General features: G+C 44.0%; 1 protein-coding gene across 1 annotated transcript in view; it reads left to right on the top strand.

Annotated features, from left to right (window-relative positions):
* The window catches only part of LOC137098020 (caspase recruitment domain-containing protein 11-like), a 129,625-nt gene that overhangs the window by 63,601 nt on the left and 51,104 nt on the right, over positions 1-14,920 (top strand). Inside the window, exons 11-15 of the mRNA XM_067473717.1 lie at positions 791-906; positions 7,696-7,799; positions 10,644-10,696; positions 12,473-12,584; positions 13,947-14,148. Coding sequence (XP_067329818.1) covers positions 791-906; positions 7,696-7,799; positions 10,644-10,696; positions 12,473-12,584; positions 13,947-14,148 — 587 coding nt within the window. The remainder of the gene's footprint in view (positions 1-790; positions 907-7,695; positions 7,800-10,643; positions 10,697-12,472; positions 12,585-13,946; positions 14,149-14,920) is intronic.

Raw genomic sequence — 14,920 nt, forward strand, 5'->3', positions numbered from 1 at the left:
ATAGTAATATATACTGATATTGTACTATATTATTAATATAATATATTGTATGAAAATATATATTGTAAGCCGCTCTGAGTCCCCTTCGGGGTGAGAAGGGCGGCATATAAATGCCGTAAATAAATAATAAATAAAAAATAAATAATCAAGGTGGCCAATTGCAACATTCACACGTACCTCAAGCAGACAAGAGTTCTTTCTCCCACCCTGGACATTATTCCACAGATATATAAACCTCACTTATTTACTTTCCAACAGACCTCACAACCTCTGAGGATGCCTGCCATAGATGTGGGTGAAACGTCAGGAGAGAATGCTTCTGGAACATAGCCATACAGCCTGAAAAACTCACAGCAACCCTATGCTCTCTAAGGTTTGCCCATTGCTTCTCCAAATTGGCCTTGCTCCATGTGTTTTGGACTCCACTTCCAATCATTCTTAGTCAATGGTTAGAGCCATTGGGAGCTGTAGTCCTAAAGAGAGTGATTTGGTTCCAATTTTCAAAGGGTGTTGTTGTGACCTGGTTTTGATTTTTCTTTTGAAACAAAGAGAAATGAGTCAGGCAGGATCAGAAAGCAAAAAAAGAACGCCTTGTGTCAGGGAAGAGCTAGAAATAGACGGCATCATGGGAGGCGGGGAGAGAAGTGCACACCAACCCAAAGCAATAATCGCATGTGTTAGGAATCTTGTTTGCACACCATTATTTCCACCGAAGCAGACCCTAATGCCAATATCTCAGGTATCTTTCATCCCTCCTGACTCCATCCTTTTCTGTCATTTGTGAGCTCAGCGGTCCGAGGACATGACGATGACCGATGTGACACCAGCAGCAGCCACGCCGACACCAATTCCTCTAATCCTGTTTCCATCAGCAACTCAGTGGGCAGCTGCAAAGTTGGCAAAATTGTAAGGAACTGGTGGGGCACCCCATGCATGACCTTCCCTGTGGGATAAGGCTACGGGACCAGGGAGGGAATTTGAGTCCATTCTGATTTCCATATTGCTGCAAACTGTAAGGATTTGTCAATCTGAAGAGGGGCCGACCAAGGGCAAGATGGGTGGATGGCATCCTTGAAGTGACTGGACTGACCTTGAGGGAGCTGGGGGTGGTAACGGCCGACAGGGAGCTCTGGCGTGGGCTGGTCCATGAGGTCACGAAGAGTCGGAGACGACTGAACGAATGAACAACAACAACAACCTCAAGCCTTAAAAAATGCCTTTCTTTATTCAAGTTATGGATCTTATCACTTAAAGCAGTGTTTCTCAACCTGGGGGTCGGGACCCCTGGGGGGGTTGCCAGGGGGTTTCAGAGGGGTCACCAAAGACCATCAGAAAACATACATTTCTGATGGTCTTAGGAACCCCTTTGGCAGAGAAGGATGAAGATCTCTCCGCCTGTCGTTCCCTTCCGTTTTGGAAACAGACGGTCAATCTTCCCACCAAAGGCCATCCTCTGCTGTGATTGGCCAGAGCCTTAAACAAGGGGAGGGTTGTTTCTGAGTCTCCAAGTGGGGAAGGGAGAACAGGTGTGCTTGGCGCATGGCAGTGTGGTACACATGTGCTGGTGAGGGAGAGCATGCAAAGCTGGAGGGAGTTTTACACCAGCAAGTCCATTCAAGGCATGAGGGTTCTGAGTCGGATGTTTGGTCCAATTCTATCTTTGGTGGAGTTCAGAATTCTCTTTGAGTTCACAGTGTTCTCTGGATGTAGGTGAACTACGACTCTAAAAATCAAGGTCAATGCCCACCGAACCATTCCACTATTTTCTGTTGGTCATGGGGGTTCTGTGCGGGAAGTTTGGCCCAATTCAGTCATTGGTGTAGTTCAGAATACTCTATGATTGTAGGTGAATTATAACTCCCAGCAACTATAACTTCCAAATGTCAACGTCTATTTCCCCCAAACTACACTAGTATTCAAATTTGGGATTTTAAGTATTTGTGCCAAGTTTGGTCCAGATACATCATTGTTTTGAGTCCACACTGCTGTCTGGATGCAGGTGAACTACAACTCGAAAATTCAAGGTCAATGCCCACCAAACCCTTCCAGTATTTTCTGTTGGTCGTGGGAGTTCTGTGTGCCAAGTTTGGTTCAATTCCACCGTTGGTAGAGTTCAGAATGCTCTTTGATTGTAGGTGAACTATAAATCCCAGCAACTACAACTCCCAAATGTCATGGTCTCTTTCCCCCAAAGTCCACTAGTGTTCATATTTGGGCATATTGAATATTTGGGCAAACTGAATATTTGTGCCAAGTTTGGTCCAGATCCATCCCCCCTCGATGGACTGTCACCTTGTCGTGGGGACTCACAAGAATTCTGATCCTGGAAGACTATCCTACTTGGCCAACGAGGGATCGCCAAAGTAAGTAAGGTCCAGATCCATCATTGTTTGAGTCCACAGTGCTCTCTGGATGGAGGTGAATGCCCACCAAACTCTTCTAGTATTTTCTGTTGGTCATGGGAGTTCTGTGGGCCAAGTTTGTTCACACTTGGGCATATTGTGTATTCGTGCCAAGTTTGGTCCAGAGCCAACATTGTTTGAGTCCACAGTGCCCTCTGGATGTAGGTGAACTACAACTCCAAAACTCAAGGTCAATGACCACAAAACCCTTCCAGTATTTTCTGTTGGTCATGGGAGCTCTCTGGATTTAGGTGAACCACAATTCCCCCAACTGCAAGGATTTGTCAATCTGTAATCTCAAGCCTTAAATGCCTTCCTTTATTCAAGTTATGGACCTTATCACTTGAAGCAGTGTTTCTCAACCTGCGGGTCGAGACCCTTTGGGGGGGGGGGTTGCAAGGGGGTTTCAGAAGAGTCTCCAAAGACCATCAGAAAACATACATTTCTGATGGTCTTAGGAACCCCTTTGGCAGAGAAGGCTGAAGATCTCTCTGCCTGTTGTACTCTTCCATTTTGGAAACAGACGGTGAATCTTCCCACCAAAAGCCATCCTCTGCTGTGATTGGCTGGCCTCTCAAGATGAATTTTCCCCAAAGACCTCTAGTATTTTTTTGCTGGTCATGGGGGCTCTATGTGCCAAGTTTGGTTCAATTCCATCGCTGGTGGAGTTCAGAATGCTCTTTGATTATAGGTGAACTATAAATCCCAGCAACTACAACTCCCAAATTATAAAATCAATCCCTCCCTCAACCCCACCAGTATTCAAATCTGGGCGGATCAGGTATTTGTGCCAAATTTGGTCCAGTGAATGAAAATCCATCCTACATATCATGTATTTACATGACAATTCATAACAGTAGCAAAGTTATGAAGTAACAACGAAAATAATTTTATGGTTGGGGGTCACCACAATATGAGGAACTGCATTCACGGGTCGCGGCATTAGGAAGTTTGAGAAACATTGGAATAAGGTTTTCCTGACTTCCAGCATCTGCTCCAGAAAACACCGTTGACTCAAACCCAACAATACTTGCTTCAGCGCTATCTGCTCTATTTTTATACGTCCTCGCTTCTCAATGACTATTGTTAGCTGTTTCCATTGGGAGCACGTTCCGTGTTGCGATGACAATCCTAGGAAGAATAATGTATGCTCCCATCAGACAATGCTTTTCATTTCCAGGGGCCAGCATCTCTTGCAGTCTCCCAGCCAGGTGTTTCTGTGTCCTTCCGAGGGCCTTTCGCTCACACTCCGCAAGATCATTCCCTCTGTAACTCACGGCACCCGCTGTGCTCGCGATCACATTGCTGGGTAATAGGATGTCTACCTTGTGAGATTATGGGAATGCATCCAGCCAGGGGAGAAAATGGATCGGCTGGCAATTGCCAAAACCTTGTGTCCCCTCCCCTCCCTTCTTAGGCTTATGGATTGCAAAAACACAAGGAACTGTAAAGAAAAGAATGCGAAAAGGAATGATATCTGATTGCAAGGCAGCAAGCAAAGGAAGGTCTCCTCTCCTTCTTTCCTGCAAATAAATAAACATCATGGCAAGCCAGCAACCATAGAATCATAGAATCAAAGAGTTGGAAGAGACCTCATGGGCCATCCAGTCCAACCCCATTCTGCCAAGAAGCAGGAATATTGCATTCAAACCCCTGACAGATGGCCATCCAGCCTCTGTTTAAAAGCTTCCAAAGAAGGAGCCTCCACCACACTCCGGGACAGAGAGTTCCACTGCTGAACGGCTCTCACAGTCAGGAAGTTTTTCCTCATGTTCAGATGGAATCTCCTCTCTTGTAGTTTGAAGCCATTGTTCCGCGTCCTAGTCTCCAGGGAAGCAGAAAACAAGCTTGCTCCCTCCTCCCTGTGGCTTCCTCTCACATATTTATACATGGCTATCATGTCTCCTCTCAGCCTTTTCTTCTTCAGGCTAAACATGCCCAGCTCCTTAAGCCGCTCCTCATAGGGCTTGTTCATTTTAGTCGCCCTCCTCTGGACACATTCCAGCTTGTCAATATCTCTCTTGAATTGTGGTGCCCAGAATTGGACACAATATTCCAGGTGTGGTCTAACCAGAGCAGAATAGAGGGATAGCATTACTTCCCTAGATCTAGACACTATGCTCCTCTTGATGCAGGCCAAAATCCCATTGGGTTTTTTTGCCGCCACATCCCATTGTTGGCTCATGTTTAACTTGTTGTCCACGAGGACTCCAAGATCATTTTCACACGTACTGCTCTCGAGCAAGGCATTGTCCCCCATTCTGTATCTTTGCATTTCGTTTTTCCTGCCTAAGTGGAGTATCTTGCATTTGTCTTCGTTGAACTTCATTTTGTTAATTTTTGGTCAGATATATATTTTTTCTGATGGTCTTTGGCGACCCCTCTGACTCCTCCTCACGACCCTCCCAGAGGTCCCGACTGCCAGGTTGGGAAATGCTGCCTCATGCTATCAAACTACAGATTCCCCAAGCAGTCCTTGGTGGATCTGCACCATCCTCCGAAGCATGCTCAAGTGTTTACTTCTACTTATTGAAGCCTCTCTTGCCTTGAAAGCTTTTTACCTTTCTCTTTCTTTTATAATAGTGCTGTACATTGCTGTTTTATTTTACAGTATGTTTTGCTGTATGGTGTTTTGCAGAAGGTGGAAAGATCTGGCATTGGCATACCAGATAAATCAATATAAATAGAATAACCACCTCTGTGCTCTGGGCAGACGAAAACATAAAATTGACTTCAGGGGATTGAACATCAGGGTGGAGGAGCAACTCATTAGCCATTATGTAAATCATAGCTTTGGGTTGAGCAAGCTGTCAGAAACTTTGGAAGAGACGTCCAGCCAGACGCATACTGATATTATTGGCAAGGCATCAAAGCAAGAAGATATTGGTCTGTGGAGTCGAAACACTCACTCCTTGGGCTTGGATTCTTTAGGAAGCTGCCTTGCAGGGCCGTCTCTACCGTTGGCAGATTGAGATGTCTACCTCAGGCCTGGGAAAGGCTGCATATTGACAGTCATACATTCATAATTGGATGTGAATGTTAGGGAGAGATGCTTGAGACATCTAACTTGCCTGGTTTTGGTGTGAGGCATCTTAACTTGTGGATTTAGGCAGCACATTTGCTGGTGAGCACTATTTACGTGTCATGCAGCAAAATGTCTAGGAATAGCTCTGACATTTTGACATTTTACACCAATTTCCATTTGAATAATTTCCATTCTGGTGACCAAGCTTATAGATTGGGGTGGAGGGGAGGGCAACATATGAGAACAAGGTCACAGGTAAGGCTTACCTGATTTTCCCCCCTGTTTCCTTGTTTGTTGTGAACCGATACATGTGGCTACAGTTGGGTGGGCTAGAATTGAACCCGTCTTTTTCCCAGCTTTATTGTGTTGTTTATTTTATTTATTTATTTACAATATTTATATTCTGCCCTTCTCACCCCGCAGGGGACGCAGGGCGGATTACAATGTACATATACTTGGCAAACATTCAATGCCATAGACACACAACATATATAGACAGACATACAGAGGCTATTTAACATTCCAGCTTTTTCATGAGGGTATTCTGGCCACCAGAGGAGCTGTCACTTCACCATCCAATTGTGACACTGTTGAAGTACTTCCTCATTCTTTGCATGCTTGCTGGAGATTTTTATGGCGTCGTAAATTAGTCTCCCCGCATAAGCGGTACCTAAATTTCCTACTTGACAGATGCAACTGTCTTTTGGGCAGCAAAGGTCAACAGCAAGCTACACAAATTGGTCAGAAGCTCGCTCTGCCCACATAAACAGTACCTAAATTTCCTACTTGACAGATGTAACTGTCTTTCAGGCTGCAAAGGTCAGCAGCAAGCTACACAAATTGGTCGGAAGCTCACTCTGCCCGCATAAACAGTACCTAAATTTCCTACTTGACAGATGCAATTGTCTTTCGGGCTACAAAGGTCAACAGCAAGCTGCATAAATTGTTTGGAAGCTCACTCCGCCCCGGGGTGGCTTCAAACTCATGACCTTTTGGTCACTAGTGATCTTAATGAAACTGACTCCCAGCCAGCTATGCCACAGTCCCAGTTACTATAGATATTAGGATGCAATACCACACCGAGAGGTTGTGCTTCTCTAGTCCTCCTTTGCCAGTGTCTCAATCCTAGTGCTGAGGACAAAAAGGAAAAAGGAGGGTGGGCAGACATATTTATTTATCGTGTCAGAAGCAACTTGAGGTTGCAGTTAAAAGATAGAGATACCACAAGCAAAGTTATGCGATGGCATTATGCTAAATGTCCTTTGACCAGAAGCTGGCCACTTGGAATGCCTCTGGTGTGGCTGTGAGAAGGTCCTCCATTGTGCATGTGGCAGGGCTCAGGCCGCATTGTAGTCAGTGGTCTGTGGTTTGTTCTTCATCACACTTGCACGTTGTGGACTCCACTTTGTATCCCCATTTCTTAAGGTTGGCTCTGCATCTTGTGGTGCCAGAGCTCAGTCTGTTCAGTGCCGTCCAAGTCGTCCAGTCATCTGTGTGCCCAGGAGGGAGTTTCTCATCCAGTCTCAGCCATGGCTTGAGGTTCCAGGTTTTAGCCTGCCACTTTTGGGCTCTTGCTTGCTGAGATGTTCCTGCAAGTATCTCTGTAGGTCTTAGGAACGATTTCTTGATTTTCTTGCACTGGCTTGCTGGCTGTAATCCAAACAAAAGACAGGCCAGAGATGTCAATGCCTTGGTTCTTTCATTACAGGCTGATACTTCCCAACAGATGTCAGGTGGTGCAATACTGGATAAGCAGTATCATTTCTCCAGCAACGTTGGGTGTAGACATTCTGTGATACTGTGGCATGTCTCATTAAGAACCACATCCACGTGGTGAGATGTATTCCACACTGGGCATGCGAATTCAGCAGCAGAGTAGCAAAGCGCAAGGGCAGATGTCTTCATTGTGTCTGGTTGTGATCCCCAGGTTGTGCCAGTCAGCTTTCATATGATGTTGTTTCTAGCGCCCACTTTTTGCTTGATGTTCAGGCAGTGCTTCTTGTAAGTCAGGGCACGGTCCAGAGTGACTCCCAGGTATGTGGGTGCACTGCAACGCTCCAGTGGGATTCCTTCCCAGGTAATCCTCAGAGCCCGGGATGCTTGTCCGTAAGGTGAAAAGCCCACACCTGCATTTTTGGGCAAACCTAAAAACATGCTTCTTTCTCAGAGGCTTTGGAAAGTGAGGTCAGAACTGAATTGAACATTGCCTTTTTAGGCCTTTTATGTGTATGTTATGTGTCTTACGTCTTCTTCCTTCTCAAAATACAGCAAACGCTGCGGAATCGCAACCCCAGCATCATGTCCACAACCCCAGAGCCACCAGGGAATGACTCCATACTCCGGCGTTCCAAAGAAGATGCTCCCCATAGCAGGTGGGTGCTTCCAGATGTAAGATATGGGCAAACTGCAGACTCTGGGTTTCCTGCAACTCCTGTTATTAAAAGAGGTGCATGATGAAACCCATTGCTGTGGCTACAAAGCATGTTGGGAGATGGCTGAGTTAGCCATGGATGCCGTACTGCTTTGAGATGGTGACTGTCATTATATATATTTTCCCTCGCTGCTGCTTTGGGCTGGGGGAGGAATATATGGAATTGTCAGAATGCTTCTGATTGCATTTGACAAGGTGACGAGGGCAACTCCAATTTTTCCTGGGCTTGTACTGTACCTGAAAATACTTCCCTTAGATGGAAGTATTGCCACTGGTGAACTGGTGACATTTTGCATGCATTGTGGGTTTTCTTTTTCAAAGAAGAAGAGAAGAGAAAGGAAAAGAAAAGAACAGGTGCCGGATCAAATAGAGCCTTAAGCATGTGCAGTTTTATATATATATATATATATATATATATATATATATATATATATATATTCAAGGTATTAAGGTATTATTACAAAGAGAAGAAAAAGAGGGTAAGAGAAAGGAGAAAAAACTGGCACATACATTATTATTATTATTATTATTATTATTATTATTATTATTATTTAAAACACAACAAGATGAGTCCACAGCAGACACTCTGCTGGTTGTTGTATTTATTATTATTATTATTATTATTATTATATACTCAACAAGAGTAGTACACAGCAAACAAGATCACTAGCTGTTGTATTGGATCACACGTCGAACCCTTCCCAAGTGTCTAGGACTGTGTGATGTATAATAATGTGTGCAGATCCGAGTTGGGTGGCCTTTTGCAGCTGACAGATGGTAATTTTGTCAGCGCTGATTGTTTTTAAGTGCAGGCCAAGGTCTTTAGGCATTGTATCACCAGTTTGCCAATCACCACTGGGACCACCCTTACTGGTTTGTGCCAGAGTCTTTGCAGTTCGATTTTTAAATCCTCATATCATGTCAGCATTTCCTGTTGTTTCTCTGCAATCCTGTTGTCACCTGGGATTGTGACATCGATGATCCATACTTTGTTTTTAACATGATTGTGAGGTCAGGAGTATTATGCTCCAAAACTCTTGTCTGTCTGAATCCGGAAGTCCCAGAGGAGTTTGGCGTGTTCATTCTCTGTAACTTTTTCCGGCTTGTGATCCCACCAGTTCTTTGTTGCAGGCAGATAGTATTAGTTGCACAAGTTCCAATGAATCATCTGAACAACAGTGTTGTGCCTCTGCTTGTAGTCTGTCTGCGCGATCTTCTTGCAGCAGCTGAGGATGTGATCTATTGTTTCATCTGCTTATTATTATTATTATTATTATTATTATTATTATTTGAAACAAAACAAGAGTAGTGCACAGCAAACAAGATCACTAGCTGTTGTATTGGATCACACGTCGAACCCTTCCCAAGTGTCTAGGACTGTGTGATGTATAATAATGTGTGCAGATCCTAGTAGAGTGGCCTTTTGCAGCTGACAGATGGTAATTTTGTCAGCGCTGATTGTTTTTAAGTGCAGGCCAAGGTCTTGAGGCACTGCACTCAATGTGCCAATCACCACTGGGACCACCTTTACTGTATTGTGCCATAGTCTTTGCAGTTCTATTATTATTATTATTATTATTATTATTATTAAATAATATATTGAGAATCCTTTGTTTGGAATTCCATAATACTTTGTGGCGTCATGTAAAATAAACCACCTGTAGTTCACGTTTGATCAGTCCACACACTGCCTTGCCAGAGAAAGAAAATATGCCACGCAGGTGAACAGTAAATAACAAGTAGTTTATGCTTTGTTGTTCAGAAGAACATATGTACAATGTGATCAGTTGCATCAACTCACATAATGTCCTTTTATGAGAGATTTAAAATGGTCCTTCTTTGTCCATGTGGATAAACTCCTTCAGCAGCTCATGAAGCGAGAGCACACTCCAAACTCTGTCTCTCTCTGCTTCACTCTTCCTCACTCTCTGTGCACCTCATAGCCTGAACAAAACAGTAACAGCATCCAAAAGTCCCAGGCTCAGCCTGCTCCCCGGGGATTGCCCGACCAATCAGCTTCTGCTCCTTATTTTACAGTTCACACACACATATACACACACACTGATTCCTAGCATGCTCCAATATAATTTACAACCCAAAACTGTCCACTGAAATGGTGACATCTTTAATGTCTGGTACACAGACTTTGTTTCATGCACAGCTTTAATTCAAATACTGTACGCAAAATAAACTCCAGGTTATGCAAACAAGCTGTATATCAAACACAGACAAATGTTGGCTCCCACTTTCAAGATACCATTCCAAAATCCAAAATGATTCCCTTCCTAAGCCTTTCAGATTGGGGATACTCCTCCTGGAAGTCCAGAAATACATTCTCTTGAAGTTCACATCTGTGAAACATCCCACTGTGGATAGCTAAAGGCAATGGAGCTTCTAAGCCTGTGCATACCTTTCTGAAATAGTTCTGAATCAAGCGATGCCAGGCGCGAAGAAGGCACCTGAAGTAGTTGAGACCTGAAATGCTTCTGCTCTGCCCGCTTCCCATCACGCAGGGCGAGGGGAGATGTCTCCTTCCTTAGAAGCTTTGGGTTGATCTGCTGCCCTCCTCGCAGCATCCCTCCTTTCTGAATGGTACCTTCCCCAACCTTAAATCTTCTCTGTTGGCACCACCTGTCTCCATGCGCCTGTTAACCTCGAGCCAGCTTCCTACATTGGAGAGGTCTCTGTTCTAAGCCTTCTTCTCCTTGTTGCTGAATGCTGGGATGTGTTTTGAAAAGGAAAGAGAAAGAGAAAAACTACTGTCTTGTATCTTCTTTAATTCCAGCCTGACTGAAGAAGACAATGACAGCATTGGTTACGACACTTTGGAGTTAGACGGTAAGGAGGAGGATGGAGGGTTCAGTTGTGTTTACAAACAAGTTTGCTGAGATGGGTCACCTGGTGCCTGAAAGGGGTGTCAGATGCCTATGAAGAAGTGGATCAATAGCCATAAAAGCCTGTGCCAACATAAACCATTCATCTCAACAGTACTGCTGAATTCCTTCATTCTGCCGCCCTTTTTCTGTGTTACACTGAAATATTTATTTTAGGGTTTCTCAACCTGGGGGTCAGGACCCCTGTGGAGGGTGTATCAGAGGGGTGGCCAAAGACCATTAGAAAACACAGTATTTTCTGTTGGTCATGGGGGTTCTGTGTGGGAAGTTTGGCCCAATTCTATCGTCGGTGGGGTTCAGAATGTTCTTTGAGACTAAAATAAAGCAGTCTACATTATAACATAGTTGATTTACTCACAAACTTCATGTATTCAGCATATAGTTTCATTGCATATCAATCCAGTTACAGATAGGATTTGAAGTAGTTTCTCTGTGTAGATAACACGGGGCATCTTTCTTAGAATTTTAACAGTCCAAAGTCTAAAGTATCTCTCTGGTTTGAAAATCTAATATAGTGTCTCTAAAACAGTGGTTCTCAATCTGTGATTCCCCTGGTGATTTGACCTCCCAAAAATCCCAGCCAGTTTACCAGCTGTTAGGATTTCTGGAAGTTGAAGGCCAAAACATCTGGGGGCCCACAGGTTGAGAATCACCTACCTAAAGCATTCTGTTTCTATTGACTTCCAAAAGCATATTGTTTCTAAAATGGAGTCTGAGTCCTGAATAGTCCCAGATCTGGTCACATGGGCTGCAGCCCCTCCCACAATATATAGTTAAGGAATACTTAACTATAAGCAATCAGAATTGTATACATTACAAATAACTAGTATAAGGAGGCTTGAAGGAGGTTGCTATTTCTGATGGATTCTCTGTCCTGGAAACAATAGCTGTATTTACTGGTGATGGTCATGTTATCTACTTCTAGGATACTACAAACAGCCAAGTAGAGACACGTTCCATTGAGGAGAAACTGGCCTAATTTCAATGGACCTGGGAAGTAGGAATGAAGTTTTCTGTAATGCCAGGAGTTTCTAGAAAAAATACTCCAGGATCAAGAAAAACTCATGTTGATCTCCCAAATAAACTTGGTGTGTATAGGAACACAAAGCAATGGTATTCCCCATAGTCACCTACGGATGTGAGAGCTGGACCATAGGGCAGGCTGAGTGAAGGAAGATAGATGCTTTTGAGCTGTGGTGTTGGAGGAAAGTTCTGAGAGTGCCTTGGACCGCGAGAAGATCCAACCAGTCCACCCTCCAGGAAATAAAGCCTGACTGCTCATTTGAGGGAAGGAGACTAGAGACAAAGTTGAAGTACTTTGGCCACATCATGAGGAGACAGAAAAGACTAGAGAAGACAATGATGCTGGGGAAAGTGGAAGGCAAAAGGAAGAGGGGCCGACCAAGGGCAAGGTGGATGGATGGCATCCTTGAAGTGACTGGACTGACTTTGAAGGAGCTGCGGGTGGTGATGGCCGACCAGGAGCTCTGGCGTGGGCTGGTCCATGAGGTCACGAAGAGTTGGAAATGACTGAACGAATGAACAACAACAACAACAACAACATAGGAACACAACCCAGGTCTTTCAGATACTGAGCCCTACTGTTCCAGTCTAACTTTAATGCCCAGATATATCAAAATTCCAGGTCTGTTTCTCACCACTCTTAGTTTTGATGCTTGTGTTGTATCCTACCAACATTTCTCTCCCCCTCTTTCTCCAGATGAGTTTCATGACAGGTATTCCTCATTGCCTTCCTCATCCTCTTCCTATCAGTCTGAAGGGCTGGACTTCGAGCAAGTCAACTCCATTTTTCGGAAGTTCTCTCTGGAAAGGTATTTTGAAGGCTTGGTTGGGGTCAGGAATATGGTTTCTGCTCAATGTCAACTAGTAAAACCACTACAAAAGGAGGTACAGGAGAACATTAGCTTGCAGACAGAAAGCGAATATGCAAGGAGAGAGGTGGAGACTAGTCATTTCTCTGTTGTGAGATTTCTATAATATAGGAAGGCTGCATTTATTTTGTAGAGGACCCTTAGTGCAGTGGTTCTTAACCTGGGATCCCAGATGTTTTTGGCCTACAACCCCAGAAATCCCAGCTCCTTGCCCCACCCCAGCCATTCCACAGATATATAAACCCATTGTCCTAATTCCAACAGACCTCACTAACTCTGAGGATGCTTGCCATAGATGCAGGCGAAACGTCAGGAGAATTGCCTCTAGAACTTGGCTCTGTAGCCCGAAAAAACCCACAAGAACCTAATCCCAGCCAGTTTACCAGCTGTTAGGATTTCTGGGAGTTGAAGGCCAAAAACATCTGGGGATCCCAGGTTGAGAGCCACTGCCTTAGTGGTACAATCCAGATAAGTCTTTCCTATTTGGTTCTACCAATTGCATAAGCTGGTTAGCTTTGAAGCTCAAGAAGAACAGAAAATGTCCCAGTGGGCTCCAGTTTTGTGTAACCTTCATAAAGCTGTTCATATACACAAAGCACCAAGGCAATCTGTTAGGATGGACCCAATCCATTGGGAAATTCCCCAGCACTACTCCCAGTAAATAGGTGTTCTTGCTCAGTATTTACAAAGTGATAACCAGACTTGAGGCCACGATTGGTTTGTGTTTGGTTCTGGTGGGTCTGGTGCAGATCATGGTGGGCTCTGAGTGGCCAAAAATGGTCTCTAGACCTGGACCTCTCTATCCTTCTAATAAAATATGTACATATGTTTCATAGTTCAGCCTCAGAATAGTCTGACTGGGGGGGGGGGGACCCAAATCATGAGTTTACTCAAAGATGGAGTTCTCTCTCAGATCCAAGATGACTAATAATTCCAGGTCTATCAACAAAGCCAGCTGGCTGTGTCTGAGTTGTGTGTTCCATTCTCCCCTGGCTCTTGGGCTTTGTTTAGAAGGAGATTCCATCTGAACATTAGGAAGAACTTCCTGACTGTGAGAGCCGTTCAACAGTGGAACTCTCTGCCCCAGAGTGTGGTGGAGGCTCCTTCTTTGGAGGCTTTTAAACAGAGTCTGGATGGCCATCTATCAGGGGTGCTTTGGATGCAATTTTCCTGCTTCTTGACAGGGGGTTGGACAGGATGGCCCATGAGGTCTCTTCCAACTCTAGGATTCCATGATTCTATCCACTCTTAGAATTCCAAATTGAGAAAAGCCCATGTCCTCTCTTCTTCCCATTGACTCAGGCCCTTCCGTCCTTCGGTGACGTCTGTTGGCCGCCTCCACAACACGTTCCATGCTGTCCAGCAAATCATTGTGAATGGAGACACGCTGAGTTCGGAGATCACTCTGTTGGGAGGGAACATCAAAGGGAACTTCATCAAGTCTGTCAAGATGTATTCCCTGGCAGAGAAAGCCGGCCTCAGAGAGGGGCACCAGCTGCTTTTGGTAAGGGTTACACAATGAAATCATGTTAGTTATTATTATTATTATTATTATTATTATTATTATTATTATTCCACTTTTAATTGAGACAAAACCCAGCTTCACAACAATTAAACCAAACAATTAAAAATCTCCAGCATATAAATATATTTTCATGTATTTTCTTACCCTCATTGACATGAGGAATGGCCAGGCAAACTGAGGCAACTGGTATGGCTAATTTGAGATGGTTTGAAGCAGTTGATTTTAAAGTGGAGATTACTGGTTTTAGTGTTTATATATATTTACTAGCCATCTCCTGCCACATGTTGCTGTGGCCCAGTCTGTGTATATGTGTTCTGTGTTCGTGTATATGTATGTGTATATATATATATTTGTGTTTTTGCACATGCATGCTATGGCCCAGTCTGTGTATATGTGTTTTGTGTGTGTGTATGTGTGTATATATAATTGTGTATATGTGTATATATGTGGTTTTGTGCATGTGTTGTAATGTATTGTTTTAATTTTTGTCCCTTTTGTCCCCCCCCCCCCCAGTGTTTTTATAAGTGATGGTCACTTGTTGGCCTGATATGTGTCTTGTGTCCAAATTTGGTGTCAATTCATCCAGTGGTTTTTGAGTTATGTTAATCTCACAAATGAACATTACATTTTTATTTATAGATTGTTTATTTTATGTTCCAGCATGGAATGTTTGCCGTATATATGTTGTGCTCCTCCCTGAGTCCCCTTTGGCGTGAGAAGGGCAGTATATAAATGGGTTGTTGTAGGTTTT

Source organism: Anolis sagrei, chromosome X, assembly GCF_037176765.1.
Source record: "Anolis sagrei isolate rAnoSag1 chromosome X, rAnoSag1.mat, whole genome shotgun sequence".
NCBI classification, from domain to species: domain Eukaryota; kingdom Metazoa; phylum Chordata; class Lepidosauria; order Squamata; family Dactyloidae; genus Anolis; species Anolis sagrei.